Raw genomic sequence first — 23420 nt, 5'->3', positions numbered from 1 at the left:
CAGTTGCTTCTTGACCTGCATACAAGTTTCACAGGAAGCAGGTAAGGTGATCTGGTATTCCCATTTCTTTAAGAATTTTCCACAGTTTGTTGTGATCCACACACTCAAAGGCTTTGGAGTAGTCAATGAAGCAGAAGTAGATGTTTTTTCCAGAATTCTCTTGCTTTTTCTATAACCTAGTGAATGTTGGCAATTTGATATCTGGTCCCTCTGCCTTTTCTAAATCCAGCTTGTACATCTGGAAGTTCTTGTTTCACGTACTGTTGAAGCCTGACTTGGATGATTTCGAGCATGATCTTGCTAGCATGTGAAATTAGTGCAATTGTGTAGTAATTTGAACATTTTTTGGCATTGCCTTTCTTTGGGATTGGAATGAAAATCGATCTTTTCCAGTCCTGTGGCCATTGCTGAGTTTTCCAAATATGCTGCCATAACGAATGCAGCACTTGAACAGCATCATCTTTAAGATCTGAATTAGCTCAGCTGGAATTCCATCACCTCTACTAGCTTTGATCATAGTGATGCTTCTTAACACCCATTTGACTTTATAATTCAGGATGTCTGGCTCTAGGTGAGTAGTCGCACCATCATGTTTATCCACATCATTAGATCTTTTTTGTGTAGCTCTTCTGTTTCTTCTTGTTACCTCTTCCTAATATCTTCGGCTTCTGTTCTCTTAATATCTCCTGCTTCACTGCTGTGGTCCAGGTTCAATCCCTGGTCAGGGAGCTGAGATGCCACAAGCTGCTAGTGTGGCAAAAAAAATTTTTTGTGTGTTTCAAGTCTTTGACTGTGTGGATCACAACAAACTGTGCAAAATTCTTAAAAGAGATGGGAATACCAGGTCACCTTACCTGCCTCCTGCAAAGCCTGGTCAAGACCTGCAATGCAGGTCAAGAAGCAACAGTTAGAACCAGACATGGAACAACAGACTGGTTCCAAATTGGGAAAGGAGTACGTCAAGGCTGTATATTGTTACCCTGTTTATTTAACCTATATGCAGAGTACATCATTCAAATAGTAATGAATGAGTAATCAATAGTACATTTGAGAAGACATTTCTCAACTTTTCTGTCTGTCTGTCTGTCTGTGAAGTGGGTATTATGATGGTAAGACTGCATATCTACAAGTACCCCCATACATAGTAAGAATTCTATTAATGTTAATTATTATAATCATCTAAAAGTAATAATGAATCCTGCTAAGGACTCTGGGGAGTGCAGATTTGCTTCCTTGTAGGAAGGAATATATTCCAAATAACAATAAAAAGAGTATCAACAAAGTCTTTAAGACTATGTATGTATGTGTGTTTGAATTAAATACATTAAAGTATAGATAGGAACACTGCTGGTGACAATCATGTAACATTAATAGAAGAAGAGGAGAATGACTAAGTTTAAATGTTTTTTGTGTTAATGACAAATTTCATCAAGCTGGAAGGTGTTAATTAATCACTGTTAAGAAGGAAGCTCCAGATAAGGACAAGACTGATAGGGAGCATCAGGTTGGTTAAATAGTTCAGGGCTGTAAGCCCAGGACAATTAGAAGAAAGAGAGAGAAAAAGAAGTGCGGAATAGGGGAGAAGGGAAAGGGAGGAGAGGGGGAAGAGGCGGAAAGCCAGGGGGAGGACAAGGGAGATAAGGAAGGATATATATGTGTGTGTGTGTGTGTAAATGATCTGGCTTAATAGTATTTCATGTAAAAACTACCAGTGCTTAAGCTTAGTAGGTTTTCAATAACTTTATGTGAAACTGATTGGAGGCATAAGGCTTATAATTAACCACAGACATACGAGCCAGTGGTGTAATGTGATTTCCAGAATGCCAAGGCAAATCTAAACTAAATTGATTGTCGGTTTTGAGGGAGACAGCAATCCCACCTGTGTCTTGCTATTGGTATGAAGTCGAGATTCTGAGCCAGTTCTGGATACAAATTCTAATAGGAATATCAACAAAGTTCACTGCTGGGCTGAGAACGATTAGGTCTCTAGAAAGCCATGACTTAAGAAAAAGTTGAAGGAACTGAGACTTCCCTGAGAGCTATCTTCAAATATTAGAGGGATCCTGCCCATGGGGGAGGGATAACTTTACTCAGTATTGCTGAGGGGGTCAGAAGGATGAACCGAGGAAACTCAGATTAAGCCCTCAGATTAAGGAAGGACTGTGTGACCTAAATAACTGTCAATGGAATGGGCAGTCTCAAAATACAGAGGAAAATTTTCTGTCATTGGCAAGTAATCTATTTAGAGGCTGGATGATCATTTGTTGCAGATTCTTGCTTTGTGGAAAATCATGATCTGTAATGTCACATCAGACTCCAAGGTTTTGTTTTTTTCACTTGAAGTGCTGAATTAGAATATTATTAAACAATGATGTCAGTTTCTATATGAGCTATTTTAACACTGTCTTCATTTCTGTAAGTGATACATAAACAGCCATCAGTATAATGATAAGTTCAGTCAGTTCAGTTCAGTCGCTCAGTTGTGTCCAATTCTTTGCAACCCCATGGACGACAGCACGCCAGGCTTCCTTGTCCATCTCCATCTCCCGGAGGTTGCTCAAACTCATGTCCATCGAGTGGGTGATGCCATCCAACCATCTCATCTTCTGTCCTCCTCTTCTCCTTCTGTCTTCAATCTTTCCCAGCATTAGGGTCTTTTCCAATGAGTCAGTGCTTAGCATCAGGTAGCCCCAAAGTATTGGAGCTTCAGCTTCAGCATCAGTCCTTCCAATGAATACCCAGGACTGATTTTGTTTAGAATTGACTGGTTTGATCTCCTTTCAATCCAAGGGACTCTCAAGCATCTTCTTCAACACCACAATTCAAAAGCATCAATTCTTTGGTGCTCAGCTTTCTTTATAGTCCAACTCTCACATCCATACATGACTACTGGAAAAACCATAGCCTTGACTAGATTGACCTTTGTTGGCAAAGTAATGTCTGTGTTTTTTAATATGCTGTCTAAGTTGGTCATAGCTTTCTTTCCAAAGAGCAAGCGTCTTTTAATTTCATGGCTGCAGTCACCATCTCCAGTGATTTTGGAGCCCATGAAAATAAATTCTGTCACTGTTTCCATTGTTTCCCCATCTTTTTGCCATGAAGTGATGGGACCGGATGCCATGATCTTAGTTTTTGAATGTTGAGTTTTTACTCTCCTCTTTCACTTTCAACAAGAGACTCTTTAGTTCCTCTTTGCTTTCTGCCGTAAGGGTGGTGTCGTCTGCATATCTGAGGTTACTGATATTTCTCCTGGCAATCTTGACTCCAGCTTGTGCTTCATCCAGGCCAGCGTTTCTCATGATATACTCTGCATATAAGTTAAATAAGCAGGGTGACAATATATAGCCTTGATGTACTCCTTTCCCAATTTGGAACCAGTCTGCTGTTCCATGTACAGTTCTAACTGTTGCTTCTTGACCTGCATAAAGGTTTCGCAGGAGGCAGGTAAGGTGATCTGGTATTCCCATCTCTTTAAGAATTTTCCAGTTTGTTGTGATCCACATGGTCTTTGTATAAGAGTTTGTATCAGTTACAAAGTTACAATCTGATTATTCAAATAACATCCAATATCACAAAATTTAAGTAAAATGAATTTGGAAAGTGTCTGAGGATTGTAATGTGACTTGAACTATGATAGTATGTGTTATTGCCACATACCAACTTAAGACATGAATTATTTTAAGCTTTGAACTGTTATTAAAGAATATATGCATAGCTCCTTTTTTAATTGTTCTAATTTCAGTTCTTAAAGATCCAAATTTCATTAAACAGTATTATAATTGGAAGAAAGATGATCTAAGACATACTAAAGAATGGAGTTTAAGGTAAGTAATTTTAAGTGTCTAGAATATTTTCCTATGCACCTGAAATATCTATCATTTACTTTCTACTAATGAACTATTAGAAGAAACCCATTGAATTTCTTTAAAACCTGAACAAAGCTAAGTATCATTTTGTCCTTTCATATGAACCCAGGTGGGAAATATCTTTGCTATCTACTGGCTTCCAAAGATGGAGACAGGACCTGAGCCACCGTGAAGGGATCTCACAATACTTTTCCTATTAATTTTCTTGTTTCCATCCTCGTTGTTGTTCAGTCACCAAGTCGTGTCCAACTCTTTGCGACTCCATGGACTGCGGCATACCACGCTCCTCTGTCCACCTCTATCTCCCAGAGTTTACATAAATTCATGTCCATTGAATCAGTGATGCCATCTAACCATTTCATCCTCTGCCACCCACTTCTCTGTTTGCCTTCCATCTTTCTCAGCATCAGGATCTTTTCCAGTGAGTCAGTTCTTATCATCAAGTGGCCAAAGTATTGAAGTTTCAGCTTACATCAGTCCTTCCAATGAATATTCAGGGTTGATTTCCTTTAAATTGATTGGTTTGATCTCCTTGCAGTCCAAGGGACTCTGAAGAGTTCTCCAGCATCACAATTCAAAAACATCAATTCTTTAGTGCTCAGCCTTCTTTATGGTCCAGCTCTCACATCTGTATAGATCACCAGTTAGCATTTCATCTTTCTCATAGTTTCAAATACCTTTTCCTCTTTCACAAAAGGATTATTCACTCAGGAACCAAGTATATTAAGTTAATGAGGAAGTATGTAACTAAATACAATGATAAATTATGACAGTGTCTTTTGGAATTACTTTTAGACCACATTAAGGAAGGGACCTTAATCTCAGCTTTGGTCTTCTGACTTCTGAAGGCATGTTTTTTGCTTCATCTGCTTAGAGCACAGATTCCATCTCTGCTCTGTGGTACTGGCTGTGTTGTAGTGGTCATTTATTCCGATGTGTTTATTTCAAAGCATGCAGTGAATGTGCTACCACAAAGCTAGGGGAATTACAGTTCCTATTTTTTTGTATTTACTTCATTTTTTAGTTCCTTGTTAGCATTGTAACCTCATTACTAGGTGAAAATATGGGATTAAAAAAATAGTGTGCTTATTATGAATTTGTGTAGAAACCGAGGCTCTTAAAATAGACTTTCCTGTCCTTTAATGTCATAGTTCAGGTCGAATTTTTCGGTTGGAGAATTTTTTTCAGTTAATTTCTGCATCAACCTTCCTTTGAGCCAAAATGGAGAAAAGCTTTTGCATTAGATAGATACTTTTCTGCTTTCAGAGTAAATTGCAAGCAGTAGAAAAGTTTTTATGGAGCAGAAGTTGAAGAAGTATGAGCATGGTTTTTGTTTTTTTTTCTGGAAGGCATGCTTCAAGTTTCGCTTAAAGAAACCTACGTAGAATATAAGGTTAATTTTGCTTTGACATGACTTCCTTTTTGATTTCCTCTGACAGAAATACTTTGTTTTATTTGTTTGATTATTGATTCATTATGTAAGGCCAGTCCTGCAGAACTCAAAATGTAGAGAGAGTAGGACCATGTCATTTTCAACTTATCCACCCACTTCTCCCATATGGCTGAAATAATTGTGAGCTGTTGGAGTGCTAGAACATTTTCCAAAATACATTATTTTGAAGTTATAGGTCAGATTATCATGCGCATGGTAACCCTGTCAGAATAAAACTCTCACACCTTATGCCATCTGGTGGTTGATGAGAATATAGTTAGATCAGATGATAACAAAACGTTGATTTAAACAATATTTAAAGTGTTTAAAAGATATATTTATATGCATAATTTTATTGCATGCAAAGATATAAAGTATGGTGAAATCCATTTTTTAAAATAATTAATAAAAATCTTGTGTTTATCAAAACACATAAGGTGTAATAAAGTGGTCAATTCACCAAATTCAAGTAAAATTTTTGGGAATCTATGCAAGTGAGTAGTTGGTCTGTGTGTACATGCAATATAATACCTTATGCATCTCTCTGTTTTTAATATCTGAAAATGCTTTCCTCACACGGAAATTTCCCCCTTTTAAAAGACCCAGAAAATGCAGGTTCAGAGTCTTTCATCTAGAGTTCAGGAAAGAGACTTATCCCTTCTGCCTCATGGTCTTCCCCCTACTGTCTGGAATCCCATCCCCTCATCAATCAAGACTGATTTGTAAGCTACCCTAAATTCTTTTTTTTTCTCCCTCCCTATTGTTTGGGAACATGAGATCTTTTCACCACTTTGTGCCTTCTGCCTGGGATATCTTTCCCAGCAGGATCTCAAGTGAGGATTTGGTCTGAGTTAAAAGGTAGGATGTGGGGCACTTAAATGTTAAATGCAGGGATGTGGGAGCCAGACTTTTGCATCTGAATCCTGGCTCTACCAGTTACCAACGCAGTGACCTCGGGCATGTTATCTGACTGCTTTGTCCCTCAGTTTCCTTATCTATTAAATGGCAGTAATAACTCTAGCCACCTCCCAAGGAGATTGTGAGGATTAAATATACTGATACGTGCATGTAAAACGCTTCAACCCAGTATCTGGTACATGTAAAGTGTGCCCCACTTGAGGTTCACTGTTATTCATCTTTTTCTTACTGTGGCCCTAGTTCGATTGTCACATGGGAACTCTTTCTTTCTGGGCAGCATGGGGAACGGGGGTGGGCTGTAGTGTCAGACAGATCTTGGAGAAATTCTTACCCTCTCTGGGCTTATCTCCTTATCTCTTATGTGAGATATTATCTACCTTATGAAGTGGTTTTGCATTTGATCTCTTGAATGAGATCATACATATAAAAACCACACAGTGTTTAGCACATGGACATTCAGTAAATATTAGTTCCCAAGGAGAGGGGGTGACAAAAACCCATGTTCCCCAACTTTTTAGAGAATAAAAATAGAAACGTGTAAAACTGTTGAAATTTTCTCAGTCTAGAAACCAAACATCAACACCTATCAAGGCCGCATTTATTCTAACCCCACTCTACCCATGGTTCTTTTCCCTTCTCTGTCCTGTTGTCTCTTCAGCCTGGCAAAGTGCTCCACAAGGATGGCATGAAGACCCAACTCAGCTGTGTTTTGTGGAACGGTCCCTGCTTCAGGCCCCCGTGTCCCCCCGTCCTTTCCTTCTGGAGCATTCTGTCCCTGTCTCTCTCAGTGCCGTGGTAGGGAAATTCATCTGTTCACGCGGAATGATCGGGGCAGGACCGTTCTTGTAGCTTTGTATTCTCTGCACTTAGCCTGGTACCTGGCAACTAGTAGGCACTTGATTCACGTAAGTTGAATGATACATACTCACCTTGTTTTCCCACTTAATAAAAGGATTAAATGTGAAGGCAGTTAATTTTAGGAAAAGTAAAATGTTGGGGTCCATTTTAATGTACTGATTATGGTTATATTTGAGGTATTCTAAGGGTAGAGTCATAGAGCAGTGATTGAAAACTGGAAATATAAATGACTGTCATGAATATTTTATGCAAATTCTTAAGTTTTACACATGTTTTTAGTTAGTATTAATAGGAACTCACTGTCATTATTAGCAGCTCATAAATATTCATAAACCAATCATTTGGTTTGGTGTTCATTTCTAAGGTCTTTTTTCTTTCCTATTGCCTTGCCGGACTTTTGGCTATTCATGAAAAGGCTTTATGTCTACCAAGAAATGGGAAAGAATATGAACCTAGAATCTAATCAGTAGTTCATATTAATTTTCTCTAGAGAAAATGAAAGCTACAAACTAGGAAAGCAGTGCAAGCTTTTCTTTTGACTATCCTTACTTAAGCACATGTAACATGACTTTTACATCATACTCTATACCTAGTGATTGCTTATCTGGTCATGGAAAGAACTATGGCAGTCACCTAAGCTTTGTCAGCCTGCAAGTTATCTAAATAAAAGTTATCAATTCTGGAGAAGTTTTACATTCAGTGTGACTTTGGGAGAGAATATTGCCCTTTTCCATACTTTGAAGCACAAAGGAAACGGGAACTAATGTGGTGATCCACCTACTGTATGCCATGCATTCTCTCTTCATTTCCTAATGTGACACTGGCCACACTGTGGAGTGGACAGTTACACCTCCAAGCATAAGCACATGCCTCTAAGTGTAACCCACAAGAATATCCATCAGCCACCTTCAAAGCCACAGCAAATCAACCTACGCTCCAAGTCAGACCACTTCCCTTGTCATACAGAGAGAGCCTCATGACAAGGTTCCTAGCTTCCCTTTTCAACTGGATTGTGACTCCTAGGTTTCTGGACAGGAGTGTGGAGGAAATGTAGAGGTAACTGTAATGAACAAAAAAATGAGGCACAAAGAAATAAATAACTTGCCCAAAGTTATTGATAAAAACATACTGTTTTTGAAAACTGAAACTCTTTGTCCCATCTGCCTATGAATATGTGCTTATTAAAAGCTTAAAATTTTCAGGTACATGTAAAAATACTACCTACCCAATTACTAACACAAGTCAAGTCTGCTATTGTGAAAAAGTTTTGTGGTTTTGGATTGATTTTAATTCTATTATTAAACAGTGTTAGTTCCTTTTTTCTTCTGTATAAAACGATTTGTGCATGCGTGCTCAGTCGTGGCCAACTCTTTTGCGACCCCCTGGACTGTAGTCCACCATCCTCCTCTGTCCATGAAGTTTTCCAAGCAAGAATACTGGAATGGGTTGCCATTTTCCTTCTCCAGGCGATCTTTCCAACTTAGGGATCAAACCTGCATCCCCTGCATAGCAGGCAGATTCTTTACCACTGAGGCACCAGGGAAGCCCTTTAATAAAAATGGATTGTTGTTACTGTTATTCAATTGCTGAGTCGTGTCCAACTCCTTGCAACCCGGTGCACAGCCACACACCAGGCTTCCCAGCCGTTCACCATCTCCTGGAGTTTGCTCAAACTCATGTCCATTGTCAATGATGCCATCCAACCATCTCATCCTCTGTCACTTCCTTCTCAACCTGCTTCAACTTCTCCCAGCATCAGGGTCTTTTCCAGTAAGTTGGCTCTTTGCATCAGATGGTCAAAGTACTGGAGTTTCAGCTTCAGCATCAATCCTTCCAATGAATATTCAGAGTTGATTTCCTTTAGGATTGATTGGTTTGATCTCCTTGCAGTCCAAGAGACTCTCAAGAGTTTTCTCCAGCACCACAATTCAAAGGCATCAATTCTTTGGCACTCAGCCTTCTTTATGGCCCAGTTCTCACATCCATATATGACTACTGGAAAAACCATAGGTTTGACTATATGGGCCTATGTTGGCAAAATAAGTCTCTGCTTTTTAATATGCTGTCTAGGTTTGCCATAGCTTTCCTTCCAAGGAGTAAGCATATTTTAAAATGGATTATCATGTGTTATATCAAAATACCAATATAAAACTTTCTTATATTTGTAAAATGTACTCTTAGTTGTACTTTATTTTAAGTGAAGGAGTTAATATTCATTGTTTCTAAGTTCCTGTAGTATCTGATTTTTTGACTGTGTGTTTTAACTCACAAAAATATGTGATCATCCTTTAACATAACTATGTTTGATTCCAGTTTCTCCAGTTATATAGAAAGTATCTATTCTGGGTACGTTAACTTAATGTTTGCTTGTGCTATCCTTTCAGGATTATTGACGTTAAACATTGTTTTTGTAGGTTTACATAATTATATATTTAATGCATTTTTAAGCAGGAATTACATACTTTTTTATTCCCCAAAGATTAAACCTTGGGTGCCATCTTGTGGTTGAAGGGAGAAATGGCATTAGAATGAGTATTTCAAATGTCCCTTTTAAAATAGACAAGGAAAAATTAGAGAAAAATTCTTTTAAAAAATAATTTTACTTAGTGGCTGCTTAGATATTTTTAGAGACTGGAAGCTCAGTATTTCAGGAATGTTCAAGTAGCTCTAATCTTCCTTATTTCAAACTTAAATCTAACATCTTGTGATATTCAGCTACTCCAAATTTCTTTCATTCATTTAACAGACTTTTCTTGAACACCTATTATGCACTTTTACATATGTCTGCAAAGCCATCCAGAAAGTGAGAAATTGCCTCCATCTTATAAGGAAGATTTTAACAGAAAAAAAGAAAAAAAAAACAAATTCGCTAAGGTTACACACTCAGTGAACAACAGAGCTGAAATTCAAATCCAGGCCTACCTACCAGATGCTACAAGGCATGACTTATTTGATCAGATTGAGCATCAGCTCAGACACCAAGCACCTTGGCTTTGGATGTGGGTAGAAAGCATTATCCAGGGGAGACTGCTGTGGTAGAAGGGGCTTCCCAGGTGGCATTAGTGGTAAAGAACCTTCCTGCCAAGTCAGGAAACGTAAGAGATGTGGGTTCGATCCCTGAGTCAGAAAGATGCCCTGGAGGAGGGCGTGGCAACCCACTCCAGTTTTCTTGCCTGGAGAATCCCATGGACAGAGGAGCCTGGCGGGCTACAGTCCGTGGGATCGCAAAGAGTCAGACATGACTGAAGAGATTTAGCAGGCACTCACGTTGTGGCAGATGAGAAAGTACTCCTAGTGTCCTTCGAAGCAGCACAGGTAAGCCTCCTCTGTTTTGTGGACTTGCGCTTTAAGTCTCAGAAAATAGTCATAATGTCTTTCTCTTTCCTCCTCTTGAGTTTTCTCTTTTTCACAATAAACACACCAAGTTCTCTCAACTGTTTTTTTTTTTAATGAATTTTTTAGTCTTTATTGTTTCTCTCTTATGGATATGATTCATTAATTTTTCTCTCAGAAGGTTGCCCCCAGATTTTACCGTGGATCTTTGGCTATAGCACAGAATCTGATGGAACTTCCTGTGTTATAGACAGTGTGCCTTAAGGCTGCTTCCTCTTCCATCTCTCTTCAGAAAGAGGGGTTTCAATTCAAAAACATACTAGGCTACCCCCCTCCTCCTGCCAAAAAGGGAATCATTTCTTTGGTTCTGCTCCCACATAGAACACTCTTCTGAGAGAGTGGTCTCTCTTTCTTTTTCTCTCTCTCCCTCTCCCCATTGCCTACCCCTACAACCTACCCCATTCCCCAAGGCCACAGAAACGTGTTGCATGAATTTACTTATGCCTTGGTCTAAGCAAGGTAAGACTGAAGACAGCTGTGGTTCCCTAAAGACTTATTAGTGTATATTTTACCTGAAGGGAAGGACAAAAAGGAGACCAAGAAGTTTCTTAGAGCATGTTACTGAAAGTCAGGTTACTAGATAGAAGGAAGTAATAAGTTTTATGACACTTGTTATGTACATAGAGCAACTTCTCAAGAATCTGTAACAGTTTACAGAGCCACCAAAATGATACAAGAATTTAATAAGAACAAGCTTTAGGGTTTTTTGCTTTGTTACTTTTAATATTTATTGCACCTTCCCTTATAGTCATTTTAATTGCATTTTTAATTTTAAAATTTTGACAATCAAGATTTTTTTATAATTTATGTTTTCTGTTAGATAAAGGCAAATGTTTAAATGAAAGAGGAAATATCAATAGTATATAGTTTCTTGAGGGCAAAGATTTACCACTGGGGGAGAAACAGTATAAATCAAGTTATACTGTTTTCTATCTAAAGTCATGTTTGCCATGAGGAAAATAAGATTATAATGATTTTGTTTGTTTTGGAATTCATACAAGACTTACAGAGCTAGACATGGTGTACATTCCTGCTAGTTAGAGTGGCTAGAACTCTTAATTCAAAGGACATTGGATGGAAACTTCAGAAGGGTCATACATTAGGAATGGGGCTATAAAGATAAAAAAAGATGGGGCTAACTCATGTCCAACTCTTGTGATCCCATGAACTGTAGCCCGCCAGGCTTCTCTGTCCATGGGATTCTCCAGGCAAGAATACTGGAGTGGGTTGCCATTTCCTCCTGCAGGGGACCTTCCTGATCCAGGAATTGAACCCCGGTCTCCTGCATTGCAGGCAGATGCTTTATGGACTGAGCTTGTCTCCAAGTAAAGGCTATTCTGGACCCCTGTGAAAGCCTAAACACAAACCTTGAAGGACTAAAGTGATTTGTAAGATACTGAACTTCATGCCACAGCAGTGGACAACTATATGTAAAGGAAAATAACAAAACTCAGCACCCGACAACATAAAATTTACATTGTCCATCATCCCATCAAAATGATCAGTTGTACAAAAAAGCAGGAAAATATAATTCATAGCCAAAAGAAAATCTATCAGTATAAATAGATCCATAACTGATAGAGATAATAGAATTAGTAAGTGTGAACCTAAATGCAGCTTTTATACATCTTATAAAATATACTCAAGGATCTGAAGAAAATCATGAATATAATGAAAAGTAGTGGAAGATATACAAAAGAGTGATGGAACATCCAGAGATAAAATAAATACAAAATACTTTAAATACACACTATATGGAAAGAAGCAAATTAGATACTGAAGAAGAAATGACTGATGAACTTGAAAATGTAGCAATAAACACTTTTGAAAGTAAGCATAGTGAGAAAAAAGATTTAAAGCCCCAATGGGCTGTGGAGAAGGAAATGGCAACCCACTCCAGTACTCTTGCCTGGAAAATCCCGTGGATGGAGGAGCCTGGTGGGCTACAGTCCCTGGGGTCGCAAAGAGTTGGACACGACTGAGCGACTTCACTTTCACTTTCTTTCAAAATACACATAATTGGTGTACTCCCAAAAAACTGACAGGAAAAATATGCAAAGAAATAATTATAGTGGAAAATTTTCCAAATTTGATAAAAGATACAAACTCAGAGACCAAGAAGCTCAACAAATCCCAAGAAGCAGAAGTATAAAGAAACCATTCCAAGACATAAAAATCAGATTGCTATTACTCAGTGATAGGAGAAAATCTTAAAAGCAATGAAGGTTAAATACACATAAACACTGCATATAGAGGAACAAAGATAAGAACAACCAATAACTTCTTGTCAGAAAACTTGCAAGCCAAAAGAAAATGGATGCCAGTTGTAAAGAGTTTAGAAGACATTGTTAACCTAGAGTTTCATCAGTTCAGTTCAGTTCAGTTGCTCAGTTCAGTTCAGTCGCTCAGTCATGTCTGACTCTTTCCGACCCCATGGACTGCAGCATGCCAGGCCTCCCTGTCCATCACCAGCTCCCAGAGTTTACTCAAACTCATGTCCATTGAGTTGGTGATGCCATCCAACCATCTCATCCTCTGTCGTCCCCTTCTCCTCCCGCCTTCAATCTTTCCCAGCATCAGGTCTTTTCAAATGAGTCAGCTCTTCGCATCAGGTGGCCAAAGTATTGGAGTTTTCAGCTTCAACATCAGTCCTTCCAATGAATATTCAGGACCGATGTCCTTTAGGATGGACTGGTTGGATCTCCTTGCCGTCCAAGGGACTCTCAAGAGTCTTCTCCAACACCACAGTTCAAAAGCATCAATTCTTTGGCACTCAGCGTTCTTTACAGTCCAACTCTCACATCCACACATGACTTCTGGAAAAATCATAGCTTTGACTAGATGGACCTTTGTCAGCAAAGTAATGTCTCTGCTTTTTAATATGCTGTCTACGTTAGTCATAGCTTTTCTTCCAAAGAGCAAGCATCTTTTAATTTCATGGCTGCAGTCTCCATCTGCAGTGATGTTGGAAACCAAGAAAATAAAGTCTGTCACTGTTTCCATTGTTTCCCCGTCTATTTGCCATGAAGTGATGGGACCGGATGCCATTGTGATATTTGTACAGGAGGTGATGATCAACACTGTCCCCAAGAAAAAGAAATGTAAAGAACCAGAATGGTTGTCTGAGGAGGCCTTACAAATAGCTGAGAAAAGAAGAGAAGCAAAAGGCAAGTGATATAAAAGTCACTCAGTTGTGTCCGACTCTTTGCGACCCCAAGGACTATACAGTTTATGGAATTCACCAGGCCAGAATATTGGAGTGGGTAACCTTTCCCTTCTCCAGGAGATCTTCCCAACCCAGGGATCAAACCCGTGTCTCACACATTGCATGCAGATTCTTTACCAGCTGAGCCACCAGGGAAGCCCAAGAATACTGAAATGGGTAGCCTATCCCTTCTCCAGCAGATCTTCCCAACACAGGAATCAAACTAGGGTCTCCTGCATTGCAGGCAGATTCTTTAGCAGCTGAGCTACCAGTGAAAAGGAAAGATATATCCATCTGAATGCAGACTTCCAAAGAATTGCAAGGAGAGATAAGAAAAAACTTCCTAAGTGATCAATGCAAAGAAATAGAGGAAAACAATAGAATGGAAAAGACTAGAGATCTCTTCAAGAAAATTAGAGATACCAAGGGAACATTTCATGAAAAGATGGGCTCAATAAAGGACAGAGTTTATACCCTGTGAAAATCTCTCTAAAATGAAGATGAAGAATTTTTCGCATCAGTGAATAAAAAAAAAAATGGATGAAATGAATGAATTTCTTGAAAGACAATATCTACCAACACTCACTTGAAAAAAAAAAAAAGGATAAACTAAATAATCCTATGTCTAACAAAGAAATTGACAAGGACAACTCTGAGCCAAATGTCTAGAATTTTCTAGACATTTAAGAAAAACAAAATGCCACTGTACACAAACTCTTTCAGAAAGTAGAAAGGGAGTATATTCCATTATCTATTTAAAAGTCAGCATTACCTCAATAACAACACCAAAGACAGCACAAAACAACAAAAACAAAAACCCTACAAATCAGTATACCTTATATATATACATAGAGGAAAACAATTTAGCAAATTGAATGTAAATATATACATTTTAAATATGGTTTAAATGTTAAATATTTTTTAAAAAATGTTAAAGCAGGGTTACATGCCTGGTATAAATCCAGTTGGTCACAATTAAATATAATAAGTAGTTGTGATAATTCTATGACTAGGTCTGGTTTACACTAGGAATGTAACCTTGGCTTAATATTTGAAAAATTCAAACAATGTAAAATAAAATAAGAAATCAGATCATCTCAATAGGTAAAATTTCAACATCAAATCCTGACTTAATAAAAAGCTATCAGTAAACTAAGAATAGGAAAGAGCTTTCTCAACCTTATAAAGTACATTTATGAAAATACTACAGTCAACATTCATGATAGTGAAAGACTGAATATTTTGCCACTAATGTCAGGAACAATGCAAGGCTGTCTGCCCTCAGCATCACCATACAACATTTTATTGGAGGGTTTATTTTCATCATAGCACATATCGCATCTGATATATCTTGATTTTCACATTCGCTCATTTTTGTCTCCTCTTGATGGGCCAGGGACCTTGTCTGCCTTGGTCTCCCTGTATCTTTAGCTCCTAGAATAGCACTTGGCACAAGGTACATGCTCCATGAATAGTTTTCAAATGAATGAACTTTTTAGTAGTATTGTGTATGAACAAGGTACACCTGTGGGGCAAAAACATTTCTATTCTACGTAATTTCAGTTACAGTAAGCAGTGTTTTCACTGAAAGTTTTCTTATCATAGTAAAAAAATTAGTCATCCCCAAAAGAAATTTTTGTAAAAATTTTCATTTCCATATATGAACTCCTTCTCTAAGGAAATGCTGTGGTAGCTTGACTTGGGTTCCTTGATGTCTTCTACCAGGTATGTCAAGAATTTTTCTGGTGAAGTTGTTCTCTTGTGTAGAGGGTTGACGTGTTCCACCCCAAACTCATGTCCACCCAGCACCTCAGATTATAACCTTATTTCAGAAGAGGATCTTTGGAGACATTATTAGTTAAGATGAAGCTATACTAAATTAAGGGAGGCCCTAAATCCAATGGCTGGTGTCCTTATAAGAAGAGAAAAGGACACAGAGACAGGAAAGAAGATCATGTGGTGGTGGAGGCAGAGATGGGAATAATGATGGTAGAAGCCAGGATCATCAAGGATTGCTGGGAATCAGCAAAAGCTAGGAAGAGGCAAAGAAGGATTCTTCCCTGAAGCCTTTGGGGGAAGCATGGTCCTGCCAACAGCTTGTTTCTAGACTTTAGTCTCCAAAACCATGAGAAATTAAATGTCTGTTATTTTAGGTCACCGTGTTTGTAGTAATTTGTTATGGCTGCTCTAAGAAATTAACCTACCTTGGTATACCAAATGATGTTTTTATTACTCTTAAAATATTACTCTAACACCATATTTGTTTATTTTCTAGATACTCTTCCACTGGAAAACGCATACAGAGTAATTTCAGTTTACCATTGCATTAGTCAATACTCAGAATGGCACCATAGTCAAAACTCATTGCTCTGCTTCTTGGGTTCATTGGATTTGTTGGCCTTATTTTTTTCAAAAGTAATGTACATCCCCCAAAATTCATAGAAATTAGGCAATTTCTTCTTCGTCTTTTAACTAAGTACAAATGTTTTTAATAGATTTTCTTTAACCTAAGTTTCAAGAATAGGTCACTCAAACCTTATATGTAGTCTTCCAGAAAACAGAGGGGGAAAAAAAACTCACCAACTTATTCAACACATTGACATCAAAAGTTAACAATGATTTTTTAAATATTATTTTTCTAGAAATTGTGTTTGGCCTTTCCATTTATATTCATAAGTGACAGCTTCTTCTTTTTGTTATTCTAGGTATATTGCTTCCATATCTCGGATTGCTAGAGAAAATATAAACGCTCAGAAAGTCAATTATCAAACTAGAAGAAGTTATATCTGCATACCTCCGAGTAAACTGAGTTCAATCTATTTGTTTTACTTGGTTTTAAGGACTAAGATACTAGTCACATTAATGCATTTAAATTTTTGTTTAGTTCAAATAAGTTGAAATGTGTGAGGTCTAATCTTTTGTTCTCCTTTTGAAGTTGCTTTATTAACTCTGACTAACAAAATAAATTCAGTAAATTACTTATATAAGAATTGGAGCTTTGAAAAAAAATGGATTAGTTTTACTCTCAAGCTTTTGTAGCCTTTAATAGGTGAATACACAGTTTGAAAATCTAAGGCTAAATTTCAAAATGTATAAAAGTAGCAAAAATAAGCAAAACACTAAACTGACTCCTAGAGCTCATTTTAGATTTAGAGATAACTGCAATATGACTAAAAAGAAAAGAATAAGTTAGTTGAGATATTTTGGGTATTTTATTTTTTTAGAATTAATGTTTTTCAAAGAAACATTTGGAGCAGATTGGGGGCAGGTCTTAAGCAATAAGAGAGAGCTGGTAATTTATCATGGAAATCAGCTACTGTAGAAGGGAAAGCAAAATGTTTGGGGTCAGAGAATTTGGGTGGAGCCAGCAGGTCTGTGTGATTATGGGACAGCCTCTTAACCTCTGAGCTTCAGTTTCTTCATCCTCAGCTAGAGCTGGAAAAATGTTCAATATGTATTTGTTTCCAAAATCCTTCCCTGCTTCACAGGATTCTTGTGACTAAATGACTCCACACAGGTAAAAAGTCTTTGTGAACTGGGAAGTCTTATGAACTATTAGTTACTGCTTTTGCTGTTGCCTGTCCTTGAAACACAACCACATCTAATTCCCAGGCACAGGCAGTAACCTTCATTCAGTGATTCTTCAAGGTCCTGCTCCCTTATCTCTAACTTCCTGTTCCCAGGCTCCATATCTATCTGGTTAAGTTGATGATTACAATAATTTCTGTTCATGCTTTGTCAGACTGCTTTCTACAGCTCAAATCTGCTTATGTTTTTCACATATCTAAAACCTCTTGTTTATCATTTCCTTCAGGATAAAATTTCTACCCTTTGATAAGGCAAAGTCCTTAATACTCTAATATCTGTCTGCCTTTCCCGTGATATCATTTACTGATGTTTTACTTACACCATAAACACCACACTGACTTAGGAGGTCATGGTTGTTTATTCCTGTCTTCATTTCAAAAAAATTTGAGAGGTGCACCGTTTTCTTATTACCCGCCCCCAAAGACCATTGCTTCCTTTTTCTTCCTTTCTAGTACCTAATCCTTTGTGATTCAACTCAGGTTTTTCTAAGAATCTTTCCCTGTGGGCTCTCATTAGCATTTCTATCATGCCTTATCATGCTCTATTAGTTTTCTATTGTATGTAACAAATTTCCATATACTTAATGGCTTATAACAACACATATTTTTATTTCAATTTCTGTGTGCTCAGAGACAGGGCACAGTGTAGCAGGGCCCTCTGGTTGGGATCTCATTATGCTGTGGTCCAGGTGTCAGCTGGGCTGCATTCTCATCTGGAGGCTCGAATGGGGAATCTGTTTGTTGTAAGCTCACTGAGGTGAATACACAGAATTGTTGACAGAATTCACTCCCTTTTGTCTTTACTAAGGCTTTTCTTGCTGGCTGTATGCTGGAGGCCTTCCTATGCTTTTAAGGTTGCCTGCAGTTCATTGTCGTGTGGGCTTTCCTAACACAGCCTCCTGCTTCATCCACCCAGCAAGGAGAGTCTCTAGAACAAGTCCGATAGCAAGGCAGAATCTTACATAATGTGACATAATCATGGAGATGAGATTTCATTACCTTTCGCATATTTCATTGATTAGAAGCAAGTAGCAAGTCCTACCCACACTCAAAAGGGAAGGGATTACACAAAGGTGTTAACTCCAGAATGTGGAGATCATAACAAGTCACTCTAGACTCTGTCCACCACACATGCCATGTTATAATGGTCTCTTTATGGCCAGTCTCATTCAATAGAAAGTGACTTCCTTGAGGGAAGGGGCTGCTGACCTCTCTGCACAGTAATAGGCATGTAGTAGTCATTTAGTGCTCATAAACAAATGAGTAAATGAATGATAGAATGGAGTAGAGTTGTCATGGTTTCAGCAGCCCTGTGATTTTGGAGAAAAGGGGAATGAACTCGTGGTGAATGAGAAAAAGTAAGAAATGTGAGCTGGGGGAGAGAATGTTTTAAAGAATGTCCGGTAACTCATTTAATTTCTAGTGCTGAGCCATGCCCACTTTGAAATTGAGGTAGACTCTCCTTTGTGTCTAATCTTCCTGCTAAGAGAAGATACTATACCTAAGAGGTTGTGACCAATTAGATTATTGTTCAGAAATCTTCACTCCCTATCATGTTCTACCACCACGGGCAAAATATACTCCCTTGACCTTTGACTTTGAGCTTTGTCATACTACTTGCTTTGATCAATGGTATTTTAGTGAGGTGTGATGTGCTCAGAGCTTGGGAAGGGTTTGTGCAATTTGGTTTCCTCTTTTTCACCTCTGCCACCATCCCAAGAGCATGCCTGGACTAGCCATCTGGTCACCAAGCTTCCCAACCAAGCTTCCCAGCCATTCCCAACCCAGAGAGGCCAACTCTCAGCGGACCTGTAGATGTGTAACCTAAACAAATGCTTGCTGTCATATGTCACTGGGACCTTGTGGTTGTTTATAATGTAGAAAGAGTGAGCTTATCCAGGATACCAAAGGGAAATATGGCTGAGCTATAAAAGAAATGAACTCTGCGCTTCCCTTTTGCAGAGAAGGGTTAGCATATCATAATTTGCTAATGTGAAAAAAATTTATCTCAAATTCTGGAGGTGGGAGTAAAGAAGGGGCCGTAATTCTTGAGGAGCTGTGTGTATCATACATGGCAGTTTTCTCAGACACGGCAATTTCATGCAGCTCTTCACACACTCTCACTTTACAGATGTGAGGGCGTCATAGAAACCTCCATGAGCTCACAATGTCTGTCCCATGGAGAGTGGCTAGCTGTGTGCAGCATCTTGTGCTTCCCTTGCACTCCTGGTGTTTCCACTCATGTCCCTGCATCAGACTGACATAAAGCAGTGATGTTCTCCCAGCTATGGCCTTCCAGACTTCACTGTTCCGGGTCTTTCCACACATATGTGATCCCTGTTTCATATCTTAAACCTTTCATCCTTGTATTACTTATAAGGGCTCTGTTTTTCTAACTAAACTGAGGGTGATACAGAAGTGAATGGAAATTAACCATCAGGCAATAAACCGGAGCCCACCAATCAGAACAAAATTTAGTCTCTTCACTGACAAAATTATTTTAAGACTAGAAAAAAAATTTTAAGAAGCAGGGGATCCATCCCTAGAAAGGCATACAAACCATAAGGCAATGAGAATTCGTGCTTCTGTAACTTATTTTAATGTAGTAACAAAGCTATTGGTTTATTCCAACCAGTAAATCCAAGGTTCCTCAGAGGGGTTTATAATGCTTACGATTTTCTGGAGGAACAAAGTTCAAAATAATATTTACTTTTTCTGTGTCACGAGGAAACATTTTTATGTTTATTTTGCATTAGGCTCTGCTAATCTAGCCAGAATTTCTCTTTATGCTTCCTGGGAGTGTGGTTTTTGTTTTTGTTTTTTAAAAAACAAACAAACAGTAGGAACTAAGAGGGCAAATAATCAAGGTCATTGACTCCCAATATTCATTCCACTTTAACAACTGTTGTTGACCAATCATAGTAATCTCATTTTCCTTGCCAGTGACTAGCTTAGGAGCAGGGTGTGAAACAAACCATCCTGAGAGGAAATATACTAGGAGCTTGCAGAGATAGTTTTCCTACTTTTAAAAATGAGACCCTGGAGAAAAGACTCCATTTCTCCTCTGGATATTGCTGTGTCTGATATGAGTACTAGAATGACCACACCTCTCTTCACTGTGACTCTGAAGATGAAGACAACACCAGAGATGGTAGAGCAAAACTGTGGAAAGAATGTCCTAAATGACATCGTTGAGCCAGTGTATCATTCAGTCCTGCCCTTCCTCTGATCTTCCTCTTCTATGAGATGAGACACTTCTCTATTGTTTAAACTGGTTTGAACAGTATTTCTTGTGACCAAAAGCATATGAACTCAGAACAGCTCAAACATGGCTAGAAAGAAGTATAGTTAATCCATCAATGATACGTTCATAAAGAAGATTTTCTCAAGGAAAAGAGAATTTAGTTCTAAATTAATGAAAACTAGAGATTAATGTTAAAGTATAAAAATAAAAACTCAATAATGGTGACATCAGGCTTCTTATAGAATAATGGCAGCTATCTAAACTCAAATCCTCTGAAAATCTTTGCAGTAACCAAAGAAATCAAGAGAACAATTTATTCATAATCCTTGCCTATAGCACAGCTAGAAGACAATGAATATGACAAGGTTCATTCGATTTATTACTGGGGAAATAAACACAGAACTATTATGAGACGGAATTTGTCCTGGACCACGTGCTGGGCAATGAATTAGGGGCAACAGGAACACAGAGGAGAATACAGTGGGATTGTAGGGGTAGCGGAACATAAATAGCACCAACTTGGGGTCATCCCTGGAAAGCAAGTTCCCCTCACTGAGTAGAAATGTTGAGAAATAAAGATACTGTATCTGTATTCTTTTAAAATGTAATCAGTTTATTCCCCTGTTTATGAGACTGATACAAGAAAGATGAGACTTCTTTGCATGATACATGAGGTGTTCCTAACCTGACCTCAGCCTAACTAGCCAGCTCCACTCCACTGTCCACACACTGTAACACCGTGATTTGGGATCCAGCGGACCAATGATTAACTATTATAAGCTGAATGTCCTTGGACAATTTACTGCAGGCTACTTAGTCTCAATTGTCTCATCCTTAAAGTAAAGATAATAATACCTGTCCATCATAAGCATTGTGTATGAGTTAAATTATATTTTGCATGTAGCACATGCTTAGCATAGCACCTGGCAGAGCATAGATACTGAAACATCAACTCTGATTACCTCCAAACCTGTCAAGTTCTCTCCCTCATACCTATGTGCTGTGGTCTGTGCTGTGTCCTCCATCTAAAGCGGTCCCGTCTCCTTCCTTTGCCCCTCTCTCTTCAGCAAACTTCTTGGCTTTCAAAGCCCACATCTGTTTTCCCTTAGATCCAGTGATTCCATCCTTGTGCTCACATCTATGTGAAGCACTCAGGGACACCTTTCGCTTGTACACCTACTGGCACTTAGCAAGGGCTCAGTAAATATATGAGCATAAGAAGATTGACCAAAATGAAAAGAATGATTTTTGAAAAATAAGCTCATTGCAATTGTAAAATTTAGAAACTTTAAAAAGGTTACTTGCATTCACTTAGATGATCTTAGGCATTATGGTACAAATGCAGGGACACTTTCTTTTACTGTTTTTCCTGCCATGTCTATTAAATTTCTGTTTTACGTGTTTCTCATTATAGTTCAAACTTCTCCTGATTCACAAACTGAAACAGATACTGTCACAAAGAAGGACAAAAAAAAGGAATGGTGGAAGAGAAAGTCGGTTGAAATTAGCATAAATGAGCCATGGGAAAACGAAGTGGACGATCTGGTTGCCTGGACCAACTCCCTTGATACAGATGCTTTGGAAGATTAAGCTCCAGGATTTAAAAAATGAACAGTCTCAACCACAGCTCAGCTTCATGGAGCAACTCTGGAAGACTCACAGCTTGGCTTCCTTTTTTTTTTTTTTTTTTCAAGTTTGTCTCATCCTCTCACTGCAAGAACAAATTAGAAATATAAGTGTGAATCAGTGAATATGTTGCTTTGGATTTTTTTGAGCTCTCTTTCATTGTTTGACCCCAAGTTAGCCAAGCAGCAGTATTCATTATGGTTTTCCAATTAGTGGTATTATATCCAGAGTTTTAGACTACCAGACACACATTTTTGCTGGCAGGACTTGGATCAGGAAGAGGCTAGTATTGGAGAGGAGTACTCAGGAGTTTCAGAGGCTGGACATTAACCCAAGTAGAGAATTCATGGGCTCAGATGGTAAAGAATTTGCCTGCAGTGTAGGAGACCTAGGTCCAATCCCTGGGTTGGAAGATCCCCTGGAGAAGGGAATGGCTACCCACTTCAGTATTCTTGCCTGGGGAATTCCATGGACAGAGAAGCCTGGTGAGCTACAGAGGAGTCCCTGGGGTTACAAGGAGCCTGACATGACTGAGTGACTCACACACACACACACAGGATCTATACATTTATCTCCATCTGCCTGGTTTAGCATCTTATTTCCTCCATGTTCAAGGGACAGGATGTCATCTGTCCAGTTCACCAGTGTTCCTGTTGTTTTCTCCTAGAGTACATGCTCTATTTTCTCTTTGACCTTAATTAACCATCTCCTTATATTCTCATATCTTTATTCTTTCCCTTCTTTTTTTTTTTTTTGTTGTGTTACCCCAACCTGAAAATACACTGAAATCTCTCCTAAACTACATCTCCACCTCTGACCCTGCATTTTCACCTCCCTCAATACTATATCATTCATATTTTCTCAGATTTATTGATAGTAATCTGTCACAGACTCTCTGTATTTCTTTAGTTCATGTTTGCATGCAATGCACAATAAAATCTATCTTATGTTAGGTTAAAATTCACTATGATCACCAAAAACTTCCATATTTCCCAAATTCAACAGATGCCGTATCTTAGTGGGCCTCTAGGCTATATTGGATATTATTGATCACTTCTCTCTCTCTGTGTTTTTTAATGTTTATGTGCTAAGTGCTAAGTCACTTTAGTCGTGTCCAACTCTTTGCAACCCTGTGGACTGTAGCCCACCAGGCTCCTCTGTCAATGGGATTTTCCACGCAAGAATACTGGAGTGGGTTGCCATTTCCTCCTCCAGGGGATCTTCCCGACCCTGGAATTGAACCCCTGTCTCTTATGTCTCCTGCATTAGGAGGCAGGTTCTTTACCACTAG

General features: G+C 38.5%; 1 protein-coding gene across 1 annotated transcript in view; it reads left to right on the top strand.

Moving 5' to 3' along the window:
• The window catches only part of UBE2U (ubiquitin conjugating enzyme E2 U), a 63477-nt gene extending 41358 nt beyond the window's left edge, over positions 1-22119 (top strand). Inside the window, exons 8-10 of the mRNA XM_061120009.1 lie at positions 3743-3824; positions 16378-16472; positions 21918-22119. Coding sequence (XP_060975992.1) covers positions 3743-3824; positions 16378-16472; positions 21918-22093 — 353 coding nt within the window. The 3' untranslated portion in view covers positions 22094-22119. The remainder of the gene's footprint in view (positions 1-3742; positions 3825-16377; positions 16473-21917) is intronic.
• Positions 22120-23420: the final 1301 nt, after the last annotated feature.

Source organism: Dama dama, chromosome 20, assembly GCF_033118175.1.
Source record: "Dama dama isolate Ldn47 chromosome 20, ASM3311817v1, whole genome shotgun sequence".
NCBI lineage: Eukaryota > Metazoa > Chordata > Mammalia > Artiodactyla > Cervidae > Dama > Dama dama.
The sequence above is the reverse complement of the archived record's forward strand: the minus strand, read 5'-3'. Positions and strand labels throughout refer to the sequence as shown.